Genomic DNA, 22,937 nt, shown 5'->3' with positions numbered 1-22,937 from the left:
GTTAATGGAATCAATAGGAATTAAAACATCAAAAGGAGAAAGAGGAATACCTGAGTCAGTGTCAACCAAATCTGGAGTCTCCAAGGAACCGATAGGAAGTGATGTGGGTTCTTCTACTATGGAATCAACCTCTTTGTGAAGTCGTAGGCACTGTCGTGAAAAACACTGAGAAACAAGACACAAGGGAGGTGATAAAGTAGGTGGCATAGGAGGATTAAACACAGGAGTGGACACATGGACTAGAACCAAAAGAGGAATAGACTACTCGCTTCCTTCCCCAAAACACTCCCCCTGAGAAGAACCCTTCTAGAAAAAATGTGTTAGCTCAAAAAATGTGACATCCATACTAACATATCGACTCCCAGAGACTGGATTATAGCAATAGTATCCTTTCTGATTTTTTATATATCCAAGAAAAACACACTTCTTTGCCTTCGGATCAAGCTTTGAGCGATGAGGACCAAGAACATGAGCAAAGCAAACATAACCAAAAACCTTGAGAGGAATGTGAAATATCTCCCCCTCAGGAAAAAGAATGTTGAATGGGGTGCTATATCCAAGAACACGAGAAGGCACCCTATTAATTAGAAAGATTGTTATAAGAACTGCATCACCCCAAAATCAAATTGGAACAGTAGATGTTATCATCATGCTCATCGTAATCTCAACGTGTCTGTTCTTCCTTTCTACTACACCATTTTGCTATGGAGTGTAAGAACAACTACTCTAATGAATTATTCCATACTTTGATAGATACAAAGCAATGTTCTTTTCAAAATATTCATTAGCATTATCTGACCTGAACACTTTCACTCATACCCCAAATTGTGCTAACACCATCTGATAAAACTGTCGAACCAAGGGTGGCACCTCATTACGGGATCTCGTCAAGTAAATCCAAGAATATCGAGAAAAATCATCCACAAATAAAAGAAAGTATTGGTAGTCACTCATAGAAGAAACATGGTATCGTCCCCACACATCAATATGAATAACATCAAAAGCATAAGAACATCTTTTATTACTAGTTTTAAAGGAATGTCTACAATGTTTTCCAAACTGATAACCTTCACACTCTAAGCTGGATAAACTAACACACTCAAATAACTTTGGAAATAAGAAACGCAAAGAAAAAAAAGACAAATGTTCCAACTAATTATGCCAAAGCATAATCTGATCCACAGACTCTGACTCAAAATCCCTACTGACATGATGATTCTGATGACTAGGAAGCGCATCTAGAAGGTAGATTCCATTCATCTCACGACCACTCCCAATTGTCATATTTGAAACCAAACCTTGCAAAACACAATGGCCAAGAGAAAAAATCACTGAGCAATTCAAGTTCTTAGTCAAACTATTAACAGATAACAAGTTAGTATTCAATCTGGGTACATGGAGGACAGAGGGTAGGGAAATGGAATCGGTTGTCTTGACAGACGACCCCTTTTCAGTAATAAGAACATGAGATTCATTAGTTGTGGAAACCCCGTCTCTACCAGAGAAGAGTTGGTGCAAGGAGAAAATAGTAAAAATATGGGTCATATGCTCTGATGCTCCAAAATCTATAATCCAAGGAGGTCCCTCCTTACCTGAAGTAGAAACATAGTTTACAATGACATGTGAACTACTTGTATGGGCAAAAGAAGTAGAATATCCACCACCAGATCCACTTGTACCTAGCTATCCACCTGATAACGGATTAAGAATGACTGTATCTCACTGATTAAGTAACTACCCATATCTCTCAAGTTCGGCCCTCACTGCAGCAGTTGCAATAAACTCCAAAGTAGTTGTAGTAGGAGGTCTAGGTAAGTCACCGGTTACTACCATGTTCACATTTCCCTTCTTGTTTTTGGGTCTATTCGGCACAAGGTGAAGGTGAAACTTCCAACAAGTATCTCTCATGTGTTTAGACTTCTTACAATAGTCGCATATTAGGTCCTTATCTTCCTTGCTGATTTCATTTCCATCCCTATCTCCACTCTGTTTAAGTTTCACAGTACTATACCATAGTTGACTGCTCAAGACCCGAATTCTTCATCATCACATTCATCATACTCTCTTCCCCTGATACAAAGGCATATGCTTGAGAGAAAGTAATACTATCCATAGAAAGGATATGTTGTCTTGAAATTCATACTCGGGATTAAAGCCAACAAGAAATTCAAAGACTTTATTCTTCTCTAAGAGCTTCTGGTAGGTTGTTGCATCCTTACCACTTTCCCAAACCACTGTCTCTACATGGTCAATCTCCTACCATAAGGTTTTAAGGGTAAAAAAATAAACAACAATAGGTTTATTTCCTTATTTAGTAGCAATAACCTAGTTTCTCAACTAATAAGCCCTAGCAACATTTTCGCTCAATCAATAAATTTCTGCAACCCCATCCCAAATTTTCTTATTTGTATTTGCCCATAAAAAATTTTTACTTATATAGGGTAGCATAGAATTGCACAACCAAGTCATTACCATATAATTTTCCTATACCCACCGGGAGTAGTTAGTCTCGAGTTTCACTTCCTCACCAGTGATATACCCCAACTTCCCACGAGCACCAATGGCCATTTTTGCAAATTGTGACAATTCTAAATAGTTTGTACCATCTAACTTAACTGTAGTGATGGTCCCAACCCTGAAAAGATCTTCGACACCTCCTCCCCCTTGTCCCATTTCACTCTCCGGTTTGTTTTCAACTCCGTGACCCTTAATTATGCCCAAAAAAGGGTTAGAAAATCACTTTAAGATGAATAAATATAGAATAATTTCCTTTAGGCACCACAAATACTCTTCTTGTACCCTAGATGCTCCTTACACAAAAGATTCCTTTTTCACCAGAGCTGAAGGAGAGAAGAAACAACCGCTCCCTCCAGAGGCCTCCAAAACAGGTGGGACTTGAACCACCCCCTTCAGAAAACTCCAAGAAACCCTAAAAAAACTAGGGCACCACTTCCTAAGTCAAAATTGAAGAGTCCTACAAAAACATGGCTCTCCCTTTTTTCCAGATCTTTCTGAATTTGATGGGAAACCCTAAACCAGCTATAGGGAAAAACAGATCCACTAAAAAAAATCCAAAATTTGGGCTTACATAAGGTCTTCGATCAGCCTCTCACATCACTATGTAGTTGGCCGATCCAGGGCAGCATGATGGAGCAGCTCAAGAAACCTTCGGCCTGCTCTGATACCAAGTAAAAGTTGCTAAAAGTTGTTTTAGTGTGATCTTTGTGAAAAGAGTGGGATGTCGCCAGAATTGAATAGATCTGGGTGCCAACCCCTCTTTGATTTATATACTTTATAAAAAGAACAAAAAGTACAATGATACCCTTAGTAGGTTGGCTACTTAGTAGCTGACCAATCACAACTTAAACTCAACATAAACTAATGAGCCTAAGGCCCAATAACTTCCTAACTAAATGACTTAAATAAAAATAAAACAAAACTGGGCCCAATAACTTAAAATCGGCCCAAACTCAACAAATAATGAAAATGAAATGCATAATTTAGAACTGACTAAAAATAAAATTATTTTACTATTTGGCAAAGATCAATAGTTCAACTTTTAGGTCAAATGTGCTAACATTTACTGTCATACATAAACAGTAAAAATTAATAAAATAAAAAAATATAAGAATGAAAAATATATAAGTTTTGCAAAAAAAAAATTTAGGCACATGTTTAATATTATATAATTATAATATTAAACGAAAAGTAAGTATAACATATCAAAATTGTTTTTACACACAAAAATACAAAAATTATAGAAAAAATCGAACACATCTACAATTCTATATTTACACTGCTACTAAAAGTAATGAATACTCATTTTTTAATTTAGTCCATATTTAATTGTAAGGTTTAAATTGTAGAACTACTACTTTTCACCTCATTAAATTTCCTCTATTTTAATCTTACATTTTTTTTATAAATCAACAAAAGAAAAAAGATACACCAAAAAGAAAAAACAGTACAAAAAGAAGAATCTGACCAAGCATGTAGGCTTGTCAATGATGCTTGAAACTTCACAACTCGATCTGATTATCACATATTTAGATGAGGTTTTTATAAAATCATATTTGGATTTTGCTATCTGCACACAATTAATAATAAAAAATAAACAAGATATAAAACAAGAAATAAAAAATACATATTTATTGTTATTTTTAGATGCATCATTACTATGATTATCATTATCTAGAATTTCCACGTGCAAAGCACGTGCACACATACTAGTATGATAAAATAGGTGAACCTTGTTTATGCTTAGATGTGATTGGTTTGAGCACATCTAGTGTCACTCGAGAATCTCTCTACGGTTCTTCAGCACATTTTCTAATCTTACCTTCCAAACTAGATATTACAAATATAGAAAAGATATTTTCTTTTCAGGATAAATTACAGGAAAATTAGAACAAATAGCATATACAAACCTGAAAACTATCTATATTTACATATGACTACTCAAGTGTTTCTTTTTTATTTACAAGAAAGAAAGAAGCCATCCTACAAGAAAGGCTTCCACATCCACTGCTTTGGAAATCTACAAAGCAAAAAAAAAGAAGAAAAGAAAAGGAACAAAAAGTTAAACAAACAATCCTTTAGTTTGTAAAAGAAGAAAACAAAAGTACATACAACTCCCAGTGAACAAAAAAATGCTAGCTAGAATCTTTAAGGCAGAACTACTTATCATACAACACAATTCCCAAGAAAAAGACTTACAGGGGAAAGAAAAAAGAAAGGACATTTTCCTTACAGTAGAAAGGATGGGATGAGAAATAAAAATTTATTTTCTCAATTTTACATCTTGTGTTTGGGCTGCCGGGACCAGATGCATGAGAAAATTTATTTTCCAGTGTTTTGGTTGCTGGGAAAATTGAACAAGATACATTGCTTAGTTCCATTCCATTTAAGTAATGAATTGGAATCCCATTCGGTGGTTCATAACTAATATAAGTTTTATATTTGATCAGTAAATGGATCATAACTCATAAATAACATCAATCTTAGAGGTTACATGGAAAAAGACTTGGTTTTTAAAAGAATTAAGTAGATAAATTCTAGTATTTAATTAATAGGTAAGAGGATTAAATGGCGTAGTCATATAATATGTATTATCGCACTTGGCTTTCAGCTTTCAGCTTGCAGCTAAAGGGGTCTTGGTCAACAAATGGGGTTTGGGGCTTCAACTTTCAACTTCAAATGAGGGACATTTACAGCAAATGAGGGATATTAACGATAAGATAAATTTAAAACTAGCAAACATGTTTTCAGAATACAATAATCAGGTAAAGCTAAAGCAAGCATGTTTCCTATTGAAACAAACTTCTCATAAAATAAGATCACCTTATACATGGTTAAAAACACCCAAAATAGGATAGGAATATCAGACAAATAAATGAGGATAGAGGATAAAATCTTACCAAGTCTTGTTTTTGTGCCCTAATTGCAGAAAAATCATCAAAACTGTTAGATCTACATGATGAAAGTGTAGATCTGCAAAAAAAAAAAGCCCAAGAATGCCGGACTCCATGGCTTCTACTCGGCAAGTGGTGATGTCTTGCTGGAGGCCTAGGCTGATGAATTGAAAGAAAAAAGGTTGAAGATGGGTGGCCAGGGATTGTAGGTCACGGATCTACTCTTACTTTGACGAAAGATCGTTGGAACCTTGGTCAGAGATTTGATTGTTGACAGAAATCTGGGGTGTTGTGAGGAAGACAACAGAAACTGAAAAGTGCAGCCTGATAAATTTTTTTTTCCTCACAATTGTCTCTTCTCAGTGGGGTCACACCATTTCACTGCAACCCTGAATCCTGAGTTTTTGGAACCTGCATCCCACTTTTTCTCATCTCATCCCCCAAAACAAATGCATGAAATATGGCATCTTAGGCGAATATTCTTATTTTCTAAGTCATTTCTTGGCAATCAAAAACACCATTAGGGAGGGGGAGAGGGAGGATCAAGAAGGCAAAGATTTTCATATTGCTTTTTAATTTTTTTTAGAATAGGTCTTACATATAATTTAAATGGTTAACCACTAACCTCTTCTGTTTCAGCCAACAGAAGCTCTAATGTAGAAAGCTCTTTTAGCAGAAGTTACAGTTTTCAGAATTTAACCAGAAAAAAGCATTTCCTTTTCCACAAGGCTGATTTCAGGGCTCAAACTTGCCACATGAACAGAAAGTGATGTTGCAAACATGTACAACCATTTTGTCTGCCACCAGCACTGCCGCATAGATGATTGGCATGTTTAGATCTCTTTGTGCAAGATAATGTGTCTGGGTAATCCATTTTCATTGGCCTATATAAGGATAACTGCAAATATTTGGAAGATTCCTGGGTTATGTTAATGAATCCCTACTCACTAATATTTGGAAGATTCCTAGGTTTTCCTTTACCACATATATAATACTACTTCATCTTGCCAAAAGAAACTCAAATCCCCACAGGTGTCAAATAATTTACTTTGGCACTAGGCTTTTTGAAATATGGAAACAACTTGGGTTAGCATTGTTCCTTTGAGTCTCAGATATATAGCAGAAAAGCTAATGAATTTCCACCTAATAGGAGGTAGAGAAACAAAGGTTGCCCGGCAAATGAAATGTAGAACACCAAAATGTCCATAGAAATTTAGTTGAAGCAAAATTGGCATTGGATTGGGAAGAGCAGAAAGCTTCTGTTCAATGACTTGTAAATGCAAAGAGAAGAGAGAATCCAACTGCTGATCATTTATTTACAAGAGATTAATTGAAGTTATGACAGGCTTGAGAGACAGTAGAGAGTGCTTCTGTTTCACATAATACATGAATAATGGGACAAGAGAATTAAGGCTGAACTGTCTTAGTTTTGATGGGTTAACCAAAAAGTAAGCCAATGAATTGAATTTAAAGAAGAAGAAGTCAAGGCAGTAACTTATGAAATGGTAAGGGGAAGCACTTTTGCTCTGGATCAATTCTCCATGTCATTCTGTAAAAGCAATGTTGGGGGATCATTACGGGATTTTAAGTTTTTGAAGAGTTTTATGTGAAGTCATAACTAGAAAAAAAACTTATGTCACTTTCATTACTTCAATTCCAAAGAAAGTGACAAAAATAAAGAATTAAGGGATCATATGCCAATAAGCTTGGTTGTAAGTGTGTATAAAGTAATTGCCAAAGTCATTGCCTTTCAAATGAGAAAGGTGAAGGGAATGAAGAGTTCTATTTCTTAAGGAACAGATTTTTTTTATTTTTTTATTTTTTTTGATGAATGAATGGTATTTTATTAAATACAGATAGATATAGTACAAGCATGAAGCACCCTAAGAGGAGGCACGAGGTGTTACCTCCCCTTAAAGGTGGTTCCAAACCCAACTCTTTTCAGATTGCAGTTACAAATTATCCAAAAACAGAGAATCCCTTGAAGCCCCTTGTTTAGCTAAAAGACCTGCCAAAGCATTTGCCGATATACTAACCCACTAAAAGCTAACTGACATGGTTTTCGTAAGCCATTTGACTTTTTTGATGATGTCCCTATATCCCCAAACAATAGTTTCTAGGTTCGATATCCATCCCACTATCACCTTAGAGTCTCCTTCAACTATCAAATTAGTCACTCCAAGTTGGTTGGGAATCTGTAGTCCTTGTACCACAGCTAATATCTCAGCCCTTGTAGAGTCTCCATAACCCACTGGACCTAAGAATAAGGACAGAATGTTGCCATCCTTATTCCTTAAGATCCATCCTATACCACAAAGGTCCTAGATTGCCTTGACTGCTCCCATCAAAATTTAACTTTACAACTCCTTCCGGAGGGGGTAACCAACTTCCTTAGTGTTTTATTTTTCTTGGATGATGTGGAGGCCACTGCTGCCCAACTCCTTCAAAGGTCATCACTAGGGTAATCCGCAAAGAGATCAGTAGTTTTTAGCCGAAGGATTGCCCTTGTTAGTATACAATCCTTTATTTCAACAAAGCTTCTCTCCTCTTGGAAAATTCTGGCATTTTTTTCCTCCCAAATGGTCCATAAGAGGGCTGCCCTAATACATTTCCACATTACTTTCCCTCTCTTTGTTGGCCAACCAAAAAAAGACAGATTAAAAAGTAGATTTACTTCAGGAGACAAGTTCCACCTGTACCCAAACAACATAAAAACCCAATTCCAAATATTTATTATAAAAGAGCAAGAAATCAGTAGGTGATAACAGTTCTCATTCTACACTTTACATAAAATGCACCAATTAGGGGACAAGCATGAATAAGGTCTCTTTTTTTGTACATTGTCCACAGTATTAACTTTACCATAATACACTTCCCAACAAAAACCAGCAATTTTAGGTAGAATTGGCCTTGACCAGACTTCTTTAACTGGGAACAACAAAAGGGAAGGTGTAGAGTAAAGGGACTTAAAGAAGAAAGAACAAGAGAAGGAGCCACTCGAGGTCAAAGACCAAATTATTCTATCTGGTTTAGGAGGGTCCAAACAAACAAAGTCAAGTAAAAGTAAGAGCTCAGAGGCAAAAACCGATTCCTCATCCCTCAACCCCCTACAGAACCCAAAATCCCAATTAAGAGACAATGGGGGAATGGGGGGAGAAAGAAACCTCAAAACAGGCACCTTTTATAGAGGGGAATAGAAAAAAAGGGAGGGATAGAGGTCTTTTAATAGTTGGTTGCCCACCCAAACATCTTCCCAAAATAGCACAAAATTACCATTGCCGACATCATGCCTTACGAACTTGAGAAATTTTGGGAGGATGCCAAAAATCACCTTCCAAGGTATAGTGAGTGTGGCCCATTGATATACCCTAGCATCCCAACCAGATTCAGGACAACCATGGATACTAGCCACCACCTCATGCCGCAATCTCTCTCTTTCCAGAGGCCAGTTCCATAACCACTTGCCCAAAAGAGCTTACTAGGTTCGCTAACCCTAAGCCCCTTTGTTCCTTGCTTCGACTCACCACCTCCCATCTAATCAAATGATCATTTTCCCTATCACCTTCATACATTTTTTGTTTGTGCTCCTTTTGGTTGTTTTTCAAGAGAAATTATGCTTCCTTTCTCTATGATAGAAGCTGTGTCTTGCTAGCATGTGATAGTTCTAAGAAAAAAAGTAAAAGAACTGCAGACAATCATTTGCTATAATGTTGTCTACATAAGGCAAGAGGAATCATCATACTTTCAAAAACAAATCTTCCAAAAAAATAAAAAGTTGGTATTCCAAAGGACCATAGGTCTTACAAAATCAAGGTGTTGTAGCATTATCATCTCCTTGTGGCATCAATGAACACAGCCTGAGTCCAATGTTCAATGTCCTCGGTTTGCAATGGTGGAGGGGGAAATGTTGGATGCTCGACTAGATCCCATCCTTCAACAAGGGTCTCTGTCTTTCCAATATCAGAGATCTCAGGAGTATAAAGAAAACTAGAAGCAGAATTTGAAAGGTTGCTTTCACAAGTGTTTCGCTGTCAATAGAACATAGAAGATAAAACAAATAAGAAGAAGACAAGAATAAAAAAAGACTAAATTCATTAGAAAATTTTTTCACGCATTATTTTACAAGAAAGCCCAAAATCATTTTAGTAGAAATGTAGAGTATATAAAAATAACTCTGAGGATGGAAAATCAAAATGAACTCATAACAGAAGCAGCCAACATGTGACTACAGCATACAAAGAGAATTTTTCCTAGTGATGATTAGGTTTTGGAAAAAAAAAAGAAAGAAAAAGAGAAAATTATTCCAAATGTGGTTTTTCCATTGAATTCATGACAAATTTAAACAATTTAACATCACCTGAACATCATGGAAGTTGGGTACTTGTCCAATGTACTGAAGCACAAACGTCCATAAATTTAAAACACTTCCAGAATTATGAAGTCAAGGAACCAGGTTATACCATTATAGTTGCTGTGTGTTCACTCTCCAATAAACTGGTTGACGAGATGAATGAATTCACATTCCATACAGATTTATTAAACTGTTGAACTTGTTTAGAAGGCCTGAGAAAATGAAAGGGAAAATGTCATGTAGAATAGAATAAAATTTCCTTGTAAAGGCCATCTACCTTCCACTTGTATAGTCAATGTGCTCCCTCAGTTATACTCAGGTCAATGGGCTTCCATCAATTATTATTAAGCTTAGAAAAATGGATATTCCAAAAGAATCGAATTTTAGAACAGAAGTTGTAGCTCCAGTAACTAATAGATAAAGGTAACAACATTGAAATGAAAGAGAAAATAAAAGGCAACATTGTAAGGCAGGCACTACTTCAAGATATTGATAGCTTATTTAGACTCTCCTTCAAAAAGAGGTAAAATGCATGGGGAAGGTTGGTCAGTTTGAGAAGAGAAGCATGCAAGAATTTCTCTAAGAAACAAACTTCAGATGATTTCATTGAGTTGATAACCATTAGAGATGTGAAACAGTTCTCTAAAACTGATGTTAACTTGGAAAAATTAGAGAGGAAAAAGGAAGAAAAGAAGAGAACAGCAGTACAAGAGAAAGATGATGGAGAAAAGACGAGGAAGAAGAAGAGTTCGAATGTCTCTTCCCTCCCTTCTCTAATCCTTTCACTTAACTTCAATATTAACATAATTACAAGTATACCCTTAAGTGGGTGGCCAGCTAGGCAGTAACATAAAGAGAACTAAGAAAAAGAAATAACAAGCCCATTAAGACAGACCCATTAGCTAACAAATAAATAAAAACATACTACAAGAAAAGATGCTAGGGACCATTCAGCCCAGTCTCTTTACATTCCCCCTCAAGCTGAGCATAGATGTCAATCATGCCCAGCTTGCTTATATAGTGTGTCAGCTTCCCTCTCGGAACTCCCTTGGTCAAAATATCAGCCAACTGCTCTTTTGAGATGATGAATGGCAAACAAGCTTCTCCTAAGGAAACTCTTTCTCGTATAAAATGTCTATCAACCTCAATTTGCTTAGTTCTATCATGTTGAACACAATTATGTGCAATATTGATAGTTGCTTGGTTGTCACAGTAGAGCATCATTGGCTTCTCATAGTCAACCCCCATTTCTTCTAAAAGGGACCGTAGCCATAGTAATTCTGATACACCATGTGCCATAGCCCTGTATTCTGCTTCAGCAGAGGATCTGGCAACCACAAACTTTTTCTTACTCCTCCATGAAACAATGTTCCCTGCCACCAAAGCACAATAACCCGAGGTGGATCTCTTGTCATCAATACATCCTACCCAATCAGCATCAATGTATGCTTCCAGCTTCATGTGTCCATGTTTGGCAAATAGAATACATTTCCTTGGAGTACCTTTCAAGTAACAAAGAACTCTTTCTGCAGCAACTAAATGAGTATCTCTAGGACAATGCAAAAATTGACTAATAACACTCATTGCATAGGAAATGTTCGACCGAGTCATGCAAAGATATAACAACTTCCCAAGCAATCTCTGAAACACTCCCCTATCAGATAAAAGTTCACCATCTATAACAGAAAGCTTATGATTGGGATCAATAGGAGTAGAGGCTGGTTTAGCACCAAGTTTACCAATCTCAGCAAGAAGGTCAAGGACATATTTGCGCTGAGAAATGAAGATACCATCCTTAGATCTAGCAACTTCAATGCCCAAAAAGTATCGGAGATCTCCCAAATCCTTGATCTCAAATTCAGAGTTAATAAATCTTTTGAGTTTATTGACCTCTTGGGTGTCATTACTTGTGACCACAATGTCATCAACTTAAACTATCAAAAAGGTCACCAGAGAGCCACTTCTTTTCAAGAACAGGGTATGATCAAATTGAGTTTATGTGTAACCAAAGGACACAAGAGCAGTCCTAAACCTCTCAAACCAAGTCCGATGAGACTGTTTGAGACCATAAATGGATTTCTACAGTTTACACACCTTCCCCTACATTTCCTTTCCATACATCCCCGGAGGCAAAGACATATAAACCTCTTCACATAGATCTCCATTCAAGAAGGCATTTTTAACATCAAACTGGTGGAGAGGCCAATCAAAAGTAGCAACTAGAGATAACAAAACCCGAACTAAGGCCAGCTTAGCCATAAGAGCAAATGTATCAAGATAGTCAATACCATACATCTGAGTGTAGCCTTTAGCAACCAACCTGGCCTTAAATCCCTCAAATAGAACCATCATAGTGATATTTAATGGTAAATACCCATTTACAACCTATTAGTTCATTCCCTTTAGGCAAATCAACAATATCCCAGGTATAGTTCTTATGCAAAGCATCCAATTCAGCTAGCATAGCATCCCTCCATTCAGGTTTAGATAAGGCTTCTGGTACAGACATGGGTATCACATGGGAATAAACAGAAGCAAGAAAAGAGTAGGGTGAAAGAATGGTAGGATCCATCTAATGGACGCCAAGAAGGGTGCAGAATGGAGGGCGAATTTCAAAAAAAATTCCTACCTTCTTCTAACTGGGAATCATATTCCCTAAATTTAGAATACATTATTCAAGGATCCTACTTGAACCATAAACAAACCAGATCTGAACCAAAAGGAAACGGGAAGGATTATACCTGATCCGGAGAAATAATATCTCCCAAAGTTGGTGTTCACGCCCAAAGAAGTGACCAAGATCCGCTCCTGCTGAAGATGACACAGCTGTGGATGGAACGGAACTAGCAGGGTGCGTCCTACACACTGGATTCTTCACAAGAACCCTCTGGAAACCCTGAACACCGAATCCTAGTGTCTTTCTTGCAAGACTATTGTCAAGAACTGCTTTCTTGACTTCCTGTTGCTGCAAAGATCCAATCTTCCAACAGGTAGTGGCGGCGGCTGAAGGAGGAGAAGTCCAGGGACGAAGAGGGCAGAATTGTCTCTTCACTCTGGAGTCTGTGAGAGATCAAATCTCAGATTGCAGGATGTGTTTCTTGCTTACTCAAACCCCCTAGTTCGAAATCTGATATTTCTGCTAGGGTTTTCTCTTCTTTCTTCTTGATTAAGAAACCTCCCAATATTTTGGGAGTTATCCCAATCCAAATCAGTATTTGGATAGAGGTTAATCTCAATCCTATCTGCAGATTAAGTTAGTTAACTCCTAATCTTATCAGGAGGTTACCAGATTCAAATCTAATTTGAATTTGGTCTCTTAGAGTGGATAAGGTCAAAGACCCAATCCTTTTACTAACACTAATCTCAGATTCGCCCTATGAACTGGTGATCATATCAGCCCAATTCAAAATGGGCTTTTGGCCCATTAAGTGTTCAGTGTTTAACTAGTTTCCATCCTGCTGCCCAGTTGGTCTTATTTGTATGGCGTAGGACCCAAGCATTGATCTACACACCAGCCACATGGGTTCGGCCCAGCCTTTATTACAAGGCCCAGCCGAATTCACTGAAAGACTCAGTGACCCCCTTGAGCCCATCACATGGACCCTATGGGCCCAACACTTACATTAAGTGGTCCCTGGGCCAAGCCATCTTATAAAAACCCAAGGACTGTGGGCAGGTGCAAGATTAGCCCATCAGGTATTATCTTAAATGGTCTTACACTTAACCTCTCAGCCCTTAATGATCAAGCACTGCCCGACAAGAGAAGACCTCTCTCTCGGCTGCAAGGAACAGTGCCGCACTCTCTACTCACATGGATCCCAGGAATTAAAACCTTTTGCAAATATTTTGAAACCGTACATATACATATATATATATATATATATATATATATATATATATATAAGATAGATAGATAGATAGATAGATAGATAGATAGATAGATAGATATCTTATTTTGCAAAACAAAATTCCAACAATTGAAATCAACTGCCGGCAGTTTGGTTTCCATCAGAGAGAGTGCATTACCGATCATTACCATTGTCCAACAAAGGGGCTGATCCTGTCACTATGACCACTCACTCAGATGAATTCTCAGACTACCCCAACATGTCCAGGTTTTGACCCCCACTAAGGATCTCACTGATTGACACATCAAAGACAGCCCGATCCGACACCTAGTGATGTGTCATAATCGAGTCTAGGGGTCAGGTGTAACTTTCCAGTTTTGCCCATCTATCTCCAAGGTCTAGGGCAATACTGTAAATCTGGTCCGGTTCAAGGGTTCAAGCAATCCCATACTGCATGTGCCTTGGGCCTTACCCTGATGGCCGAAACAAGCCATCCCAACACTTGGTGGCACACCGGTATCAGCCTTGGCAGGATAAATCTCCCCAGACTTATCCAATGGCTGTGAACATTTAAAACTAACACAAGTTTCTATAAGTGTCCAGTTTTAGGGTCTTATACAGAATTATACCAAACAACATGAATCAAACATGCACTTTAATTTATTTCCACTAAATAACAAAAGTACATCAAATCCGATTGAAGCTAAGGGCATACAAGACTGTCTAACAAAGGGAGTGGGAGATAGAAGGCTACAAGACAGGTGTTTGGAGATACAATGGGTTGTACACTTCCGCTTGCCCTTGCAGAGAGCAATAGGAAGATCAAGGTCTGAGAAAGAAGTAGATGGGTCAGAGGAAGGCTGACATGTTACCTCAATAATGATGGGAGGAGCAAAAGGCTCTTCTGTAGGAGTGGAAACAACTTACCCATGTCTGAATCTGTGCCTTTGGTACCACCTTTGGAGAACAAGATAAGGAGGAATTATAGGAGGATGTGGTGGAGGAGGAGGACTGGGAATATTAGAGGTAGTTCCAGTGCGAGAAGTGGACACCTCATGAGATGACTCAAAAGGAACAGGAAGAGGAATTGTTGGGGACATAGCAAAGGGTTCCTTAGATTTCTCCCCCTCAGGAGGAATACTAAAGAAAGGAGTAGACTCAGCAAATGTGACATCCCGAGATACAAAGGAGGTGCCACTAACCGGATCAAAACAACAATATCCCTTCTGTGTGGAGGCATATCCCAAAAAAACACATTTACGAGCCTTAGGTTCAAATTTGTGCCTTTGATGGCTGTGAACATGCACATAGCAAGTGCACCCAAAAACACAGAGAGAAAGAGAGAAGAGATCCTCGTCCAGAAAGAGAAGGCTAAAGGGAGTTTTGAAGCCAAGAACCCGGGAAGGCATACAGTTAATAAAAAAGGTAGCAGTAAGGACAACATCTCCCCAAAATTTTTATAGGAACATGGGATGCAAAAATGAGGGATCTGGCAACTTCAACCACATGCCGGTTCTTCCTTTTTTCCACTCCATTCTATTGTGAAGTGTAGGAATAAGAACTTTGATGAATAACCCCAAAAGTTTCAAGATAGGCTGAGAGGGTTTTCTCAAAATACTCCTTAGCATTATCAGAGCGGAATATTTTGACCTGTGTGTTAAACTAGGTAAGAATGAGCTCATAAAATTTTTGCACAATAGTTGGTACTTCATCCTGGATTTCATGAGATAAATCCAAGTGTACCGAGAGTAATCATCAATAAAAAGGATAAAGTACCTGTAACCCCCATAATAGGCAAATGATATGGCCCCCACACATCAGAGTGAACAATATGGAAAGGAGAAATAAATCTTTTATTGCTTACTGAATAAGATTGTCTACAGTGCTTTGCCAGTTCACATCACTCGCAATGAAAACTTGATAAAGCCACTCCCTTAAACATATCTAGAAATAAATGACTCAGCAGAAAAAGACAAATGACCAAACCGAAAGTGACATGACTTTGTCAACAGACTTTGACAAGATTGACTCCAAGGTAACTCCATAAGGTGGTCCAAGAGCTCTATCAAGTGTGTCTAGCAAGTATATTTCGTTTGCCTCATGGCCAATCCCAGTTATCCTCTGAGACTGTAGGTCCTGAAAACACAATGAGTGGGAAAGAAGGTTGTGCTACAGTTCATGGATTTAGTTAAGCTGCTAACAGATAAAAGATTTGTATTAAATTTAGGGACATGAAGGACAGACGATAAATAAAGGGTGTCAGAGGTCTTTATATCCCCTTTGCTAGAAATGGGAGCAAGAGACCCATCAGCAAGGGATATTTTCTCTTTACCAGAGAGAAGGTGGCATAAACAGAAAAGGTTGGACAAGCTAGTCAGAAGAAAAACAGTCCTTGAGAGTGTGGCAATGAGGGTTTAGAGGATGAGTTTCAAACATTACTCTCTCTCTAACACCCTAACACTATTTTATTAAGTTAAATTTGAATAATTACAAGGAGGCCCTTAGTTGGGTTAGAAATTACAAAGAACATAACATAGAAAGGATGGGCCCAGAATAAGGCCCATTACAGAAAGGAACATAAACAGTAAGAAAGAAAAAACAGCCTATGGGCCATTCGACCCATCTTCTCTACACTCCCCCTCAAGCTGAGCATAGATGTCAATCATGCCAACCTTGCCAGTATCATGCTGAAATTTTGCCTTGGGAATGCCTTTTGTGAGAAAATCTACCGATTGTCCTTCAAATGTGATGAAAGGAAGACATACTTCACCCGAAGAGACCCTTTCTCTAATGAAGTGTCGATCGACTTCAACATGTTTAGTTCTATCATGTTGCACTGGGTTGTGAGCAATGTTGATGGCAGCCTGATTATCACAGTACAACATCATTGGATTGTCATGCTCAACCCCAAGTTCCTCCATCAATGATTTTAGCCATAATAGTTCAAAAACTCCATGTGCCATGGCCCTATATTCTGCTTCTGCTGAAGACCGAGCAATAACTGATTGTTTCTTGCTTCTCCAAGAAACAACATTACCAACCACCAACCTGCAATACCCAGAAGTAGATCTTCTGTCATCAATGTTTCTGGCCCAATTAGCATCGATGTAGGCTTCAAATAACACAGGATTCGCTCTACTGCTGCCATATGAATGTCTCGGGGAGCATGCATGAATTGGCTAATGCAACTGACTGCATATGCAATATCTAACCGAGTCATGCATAGGTACAAAAGTTTCCCAAGAAGTCTCTGGAAGACTCCTTTGTCTTCTAACAATGTCCCATCCGAGGCAGAGAATTTATGACTCATATCAATAGGAGTAGCAACTGGTCTAGCACCCATCTTCCCAGTTTCAGAGAGCAAGTCAAGAACATACTTCCTTTGGGAGATAAGAATCCCATCTTTGGATCGAGCAACTACTATGCCAAGTATCTCAATTCCCCCAAATCTTTAATCTCAAACTCTGTATGGAGGAAAGATTTGAGATCATGAATTCCTGAAAAATCATTACCAGTCACTACAATATCATCTACATACACAATGAGGTATACTGCCAGAGGTCCACTCCTTTTCACAAAAAGAGTATGATTAGACCGTGTCTGCACATAGCCAAAGTTAACAAGTGTTGTTCTAAATCTCTCAAACCATGCTCTAGGGGACTGTTTTAGTCCATAAAGAGATTTCTTCAGCCTGCATACCTTTCCTTTCTTATCGGCTCCATACATCCCTAGAGGAAGAGACATATAAACCTACTCATGTAATTCACCATTCAGAAATGCATTCTTCACATCCAATTGATAAAGGGGCCAGTCAAAGTGAGTAGCTAAAGATAGAAGAACCCTCACAGATGTCATCTTGGCAACAGGTGCAAAGATCTCCAGATAATCAATCCCATATGTCTGTGTATAGCCTTTTGCAACCAGCCTAGCCTTGTACCTTTCAATGGTTGCCATCAGCTAGATATTCGATAGTAAAGACCCACTTGCAACCAACTAGATCCTTCCCTTCAGGCAAATCAACCACTTCCCATGTGTCATTCTTGTGTAGGGCATCAATTTCAGATCTCATAGCATCCCTCCATTCTGGAATATTTGACATAGACCTGGGAATAGGGTTAGAAGCAACAGAAGAGAGATAGGCAAAATATGAAGGTGAAAGCAATCTGTAAGAAAGGTGTTTGGAAATGCAGTGTGCAGTGCACTTCCGTTTTCCTTTCCTAACAGCAATGGGAATATCAAGGTCAGGGAAGGATGGCTCCAAGGGTGCTGAAACAGTACCTGTTGTCTCATCTGTGACTGGAAGTGTATGAGGCTCATGTGTTGCAAGGGAAACAACCTGCTCATTTCTAGATCTATGCCTTTGATACACCTTGGGATTGAGAATAGGACGAGGAGGTAAAGGAGGAAGAACATTGGGGCAGGGAGAATGGAACGACTGATCCCCCCTTGGATTCAGTGTTGCGAATTGTTGCTTCTATTTGGCTGTTTTTGGGGCCTGTACGGACTATTCTTGTGGCTTTTTTCTCACCTTTGACAGTGGGGTCTGCTCTACTACCCACACTGTGTTTGTAAAACGGCCTCTTCATCAATACAGACTAGTATTTACTCCTTTTGGGTACTTTTTGGTGATTACCTTGAAGTCCCTGATTAGAAAAGGAACTTCATTGGGTGCACAATGCTTAGAAGTTTTCTGATTACTTCTTGAAGGCCGAACCAAGTTGTTTTTAGTGTCTCGTGTAGATGACAAGGTGCTGCTTCAGACTTGGTTCTTACAGCTTTCGAGTGTGGTTTGGCCTTGTGTATTTCTGTCTTGAGGTTGATTGAACTCAGTCCTTGCTCATCCTCATTCAATACACTTGTAGAAGTCATATAACCCAGAAATCTGTGCACAACTTACAATATTTAAGCTTCAAATCAGAAATCGAACTGTTCCCCCTTTTTTTTCTCTAATTCTTCCTGGTCACCGAACCACTTCTCAAAGAGATTTGAATCTTGGGCACCTTCCAATGACCTCCAAGAATCAAGCAACACGAGCTGAAGCTTCTAGCCCAAGAACACTCTTATTCAGTCGGCTGAACTACACCCACATGAGAGCCTAAGCCAAGTTCAGGCCTGCTCTGATACCAAGAAGAAAAACAGTCCTTGAGAGTGTGGCAATGAGGGTTTAGAGAATGAGAGTTTCGAACATTACTCTTTCTCTAACACCCTAACACTATTTTATTAAGTTAAATTTGAATAATTACAAGGAGGCCCTTAATTGGGCAAGAAATTACAAAGAACATAACATAGAAAGGATGGACCCAAAATAAAGCCCATTACATAAAGGAACATAAACAGTAAGAAAGAATAAACAACCTATGGGCCATTCAGGCCATCTTCTCTACATGGTCATATGGTCTAATGCACCAAAATCAATGTTCCAAGGGATTTTATGATTACCTAAAATTGAAGCATGGTTTGCAGAAGCACGAATACCTAAGTGAGCAAATGCTGATGATGATGTTGTGTTGCCTGAAGAGTGAGATGTAGAAATAGTAGCCTCTAAGTTCTCTTCACTCAGGTATTTGTGCTTACTTTCTTCTTCTGGTACTGTGGCAACATTAGCTATCTTAGGCTTTCCCGTCTGATTTCCCTTCTTAAAATTATTGTTATTCTAAAACCAGTCAGGAAGAAGATCATGATGAAGCTTTCAGTAAGTGTCCTTCGTATGTCTCAATTTCTTGCAATATTCACATATCTGCTCCTTCTCAGTTGGACCCTTCGGCTTTATTCCAGCATGTTCAAAGTGTTCGTAGGTGGACTCTGTAACTGAACCTACCGCCTACTCTCCTCACTGCTCACCATAGCATATGCCTGGGCAAGAGTAACCTCATCTTTGGCTAGAATAATTTGCCTAATAATGTCAAACTCAAGGTTGAGTCCAGTAAGAAATTCAAAAACCCTGTTCCTTTCCACCAACTTCCTAAACATTTCTGCATCATTCTTACTCTCCTATACAACTGTCTCCATAACATCAATTTCCTGCCATAAGGATTTCAGTGTACAATAGTAGATTGCCACACTCTTCTTCCCCTGTCTTAAGTTCTTCACATCACTTTTCAGCTTGTAGACTCTAGCCACATTCAACTTTTGTGAATAAGTTTTAGTAACACTGTCCCAGATCTCCTTGGCCGAGGACATCCAAAGATAGTGCTGACTTAAATGAGGTTGCATAGAGTTGACCAACCATCCTATGACAGTATAGTTCTCCTGTATCCATTTTTCAAATTCAGGGTCTGTCTCTTTGGGTTTCACTTTACCGCATATGAGGTACCCTAATTTTCCTCTACTAAAGACATAAATCCTTATAGACTGTGCCCAAGCAAAATAATTTGTCCCATCTAGCTTAATTATGATCACCCCAATCAAAACGGAATCTACTAAGCCAAGCCCAGAAACCGGCACCTACTTGAACTCACTTCAGTATTGCTCCATTAATCAAACGAAAATAAAAAAACCAGAATTTTGGTCTTTATAAACTTACTTGAAGTCAAACCAGTACCTAGATGCTTGAAAACTAGGGTTTCACTGTGTCCAGCTATTGGGGAGAAAGAGAGAAGATGCAACCGCTCCTACCAGAGCTTCCCAATCTCTTCTAGACCTGAACCACCCTCTTTTAGAAGTCAAAAGACACCTCCCAAGCACAGAGCACCACACCCAAAGCTTCACGTTTACCTATAAATTCGAAAATCTCTAATCGGCTAGGGTTTTGGGCAGAAACAGTACAGCACCACTTCTTGGCAATATCTGACCAGATTTAAACTCTCCAAACCCTCTACCAACTAGGCAAAAGATCCTCTGAACTAAAGAGAACCTATCACTCCATAAGCTCTCTTAATTGAAGGGTGTATGGGAAAAGAGAAAGAAGAAAAGAAGGAAGAAAGAAACCTGCTCTGATACCAAGATGTGAAACAGTCCTCTAAAACTGATGTTAACTTGGAAAAATTAGAGAGGAAAAAGGAAGAAAAGAAGAGAACAGCAGTAGAAGAGAAAGAAGATGGAGAAAAGAGGAGGAAGAAGAAGAGTTCGAATGTCTATTCCCTCCCTTCTCTAATCCTTTTACTTAACTTCAATATTAACATAATTAAAAGTATACCCTTGAGTGGGCGGCCAGCTAGGCAGTAACATAAAGAGAACTAAGAAAAAGAAATAACGGGCCCATTAGCTAACAGATAAATAAAAACATACTACAAGAAAAGATGCTAGGGCCCATTCGGCCCAGTCTCTTTACAATTAGAAATGGCCACTGGATTAGCAAGAAGAGCAGAATTCAAGGGTTTCAGTACAGTTGACACCATAGGGGGCTAGAATTATGTGGCCTCATTGTCAGATGGAAGAGCAGCTGTACATCTTGGATGCCCCCTTCTCACAACAGCATTAAGCTAAATTCTGGTTACAATAGTACAGCGAACCCTGTAAGATCAACACCATCAGGCATTGGTGCTTGCACTTACATATCATCACGGAGAGTTCTTGATGGTTAACGACCTTTAGGCATTTGGGATCTATTTAAGATGAGTACTGTCTAGTTCAGGAGATCTGATTAGCTATTCTCTAGGATGATGCAGCAGATTAAAAGTTAGAGATTCTCAACTCTCAAGTGACTTGGAAGATGCAGGAGGGTGCTTCAACTCCATGGCCAATCCATCATTCCCCTGAGATCTTTGCATCTAGCATGAAAAAACTCATTCAGTTGGGTGATTCTTTGGCAGACTCCCGAGCTATAGAGAGGAGACAGTACTGAGTTGTATTGGGGAGGGTCTCCCCTATTGGTTCAATCATTATTACCGTTTGAGGGTATACTTCTATATGGTTAGCTAGTGTTACAGACTAACTCCATTTCCTCCATGTTGGGAAGTTTTCTTTTGTACTAATTTTCTTTTCTTATTAATAAATTACCAATAAATAAAGAAAAATGCAAGTATAGTGAAGGAGATGCATGATCGTCATTTATACTATTTCTTTTTTTCTTTCATATGTTATTTCTACCTTGACAAGTCCAGTAAAAAGAAGACATGATGGTGACAACATCAAGGCTCTAACCATTGATCAAGAATATGCAAGTGCAAGTCCCCAGCCAGCTTTTTTCTAATTTGTTTGACAGTTTGGAGGGTATAAGCAAAGTAGGACCAACAGCTCTGATGCCAAATGATGTAAGACCAACTGGTATGATATCAATTAATAATATGATTGATACGATCCAATGCCAGAATTGTAACAATTTTGAAGATCAAGTGAAGAAAATGTGATACTTTCAAGGGTTAAGGTCAAAGGTTTTGGTTTGCAAGGCTAAGGATAGGTATATAGGAGGTGGATTAGGGTTTCACCAAGGTTTGACAGAAATTATTTAGAGAGAAATTGTGCTTGTATTATGTGCCACATATTATGTGGTGTTTAAAATGACAGGACAGAAGATAGTGCTTGTATTATGTACTCCACCTGGAGAGCCAATCCATAAGAGGAGATCTTGGAACTGCTTCAAAGACTTCAGTTGATGTTTCAGTGGGTGTTGAATGGTTTGAAGTGGAAGAACAAGAGGTCATTGATTGGATGAAGAGCATCGTTGTTGGTCTATGGCAGTTGAGACCTCATTCAAGTTGGCATTGAGCGTGAATATATCACTGAGATGGATGTGACAGATCCGAGGTTAGCCAGCTCACCAGTAGACAGCCTTGCTAGAGTGATAATGAAGAGGAAATGGTTCTATTGGGGCTCTTTCTTTCCAAGGAAAACTTTATTTAGAGCTCCTATGAGGCTTATTTGCACCTAGGGATGCAAGTTGGGTTGGGTTGAGTAAAATTGATGGACCAATTAACAGAAAACTATGAATCAAGAAAGAGAAGATATACCTTGAACCTGCCATTTTCAATGAAAAAACAGATCGAACTTCCTTGGAAGAAGACAGTGTGGTCAACAACTTTGCAAAAGCTTCAAAGGTGGATGCCTCGGAAGGGACATCTAAACATAGTGAGTTGTAGCAGTATGCTGTAACACATGCCACACTTTTCTTCAGAAGTGATATCCCTTTCTGCAGGTCCTTGTGAGTTTCAACTGAATGTGGAGAAGCGGAAGAATAATTAAAGCTACCCCTTCTTGCAGAATCCAGATGGGGTTTATTTTCTGAATCCATGGAAGCTACACCAAAATTACTTGAGCTTTTATCTGGCCATGAATTCTCTTCACCTGTGGAGCAATAGTTCTGACGGGGTATGAAAAGAGGGCATTCATTGCTGCAGGGAAAATATACTAATTATGTCAGTTTAACAAAACTTAAGTTGGTCAACCAAG

At 38.6% G+C, this 22,937-nt stretch overlaps 1 protein-coding gene across 5 annotated transcripts in view; it reads right to left on the bottom strand.

The window, feature by feature from the left end:
* Positions 1-988: 988 nt before the first annotated feature.
* The window catches only part of LOC148876860 (uncharacterized), a 52,079-nt gene continuing 30,130 nt past the window's right edge, over positions 989-22,937 (bottom strand). For 2 of the 5 annotated variants that reach the window (XM_088974477.1, XM_088974486.1), the window contains 4 exons: positions 22,499-22,879; positions 9,872-9,974; positions 9,216-9,439; positions 989-1,298 (listed from right to left, as the gene is read on the bottom strand). In XM_088974477.1, coding sequence (XP_088830603.1) covers positions 9,239-9,439; positions 9,872-9,974; positions 22,499-22,879 — 685 coding nt within the window. In that variant the 3' untranslated portion in view covers positions 989-1,298; positions 9,216-9,238. Of the gene's footprint in view, positions 1,299-4,308; positions 4,538-9,215; positions 9,440-9,871; positions 9,975-22,088; positions 22,271-22,498; positions 22,880-22,937 lie in introns of those variants that run through there. The other 3 variants (XM_088974472.1, XM_088974468.1, XR_016108991.1) reach the window with 2 other exon arrangements.

The sequence above is a fragment of the Nelumbo lutea genome, chromosome 1 (genome assembly GCF_056320005.1).
Source record: "Nelumbo lutea isolate HS-2025 chromosome 1, American lotus-T2T, whole genome shotgun sequence".
Lineage (NCBI taxonomy): Eukaryota > Viridiplantae > Streptophyta > Magnoliopsida > Proteales > Nelumbonaceae > Nelumbo > Nelumbo lutea.
The sequence above is the reverse complement of the archived record's forward strand: the minus strand, read 5'-3'. Positions and strand labels throughout refer to the sequence as shown.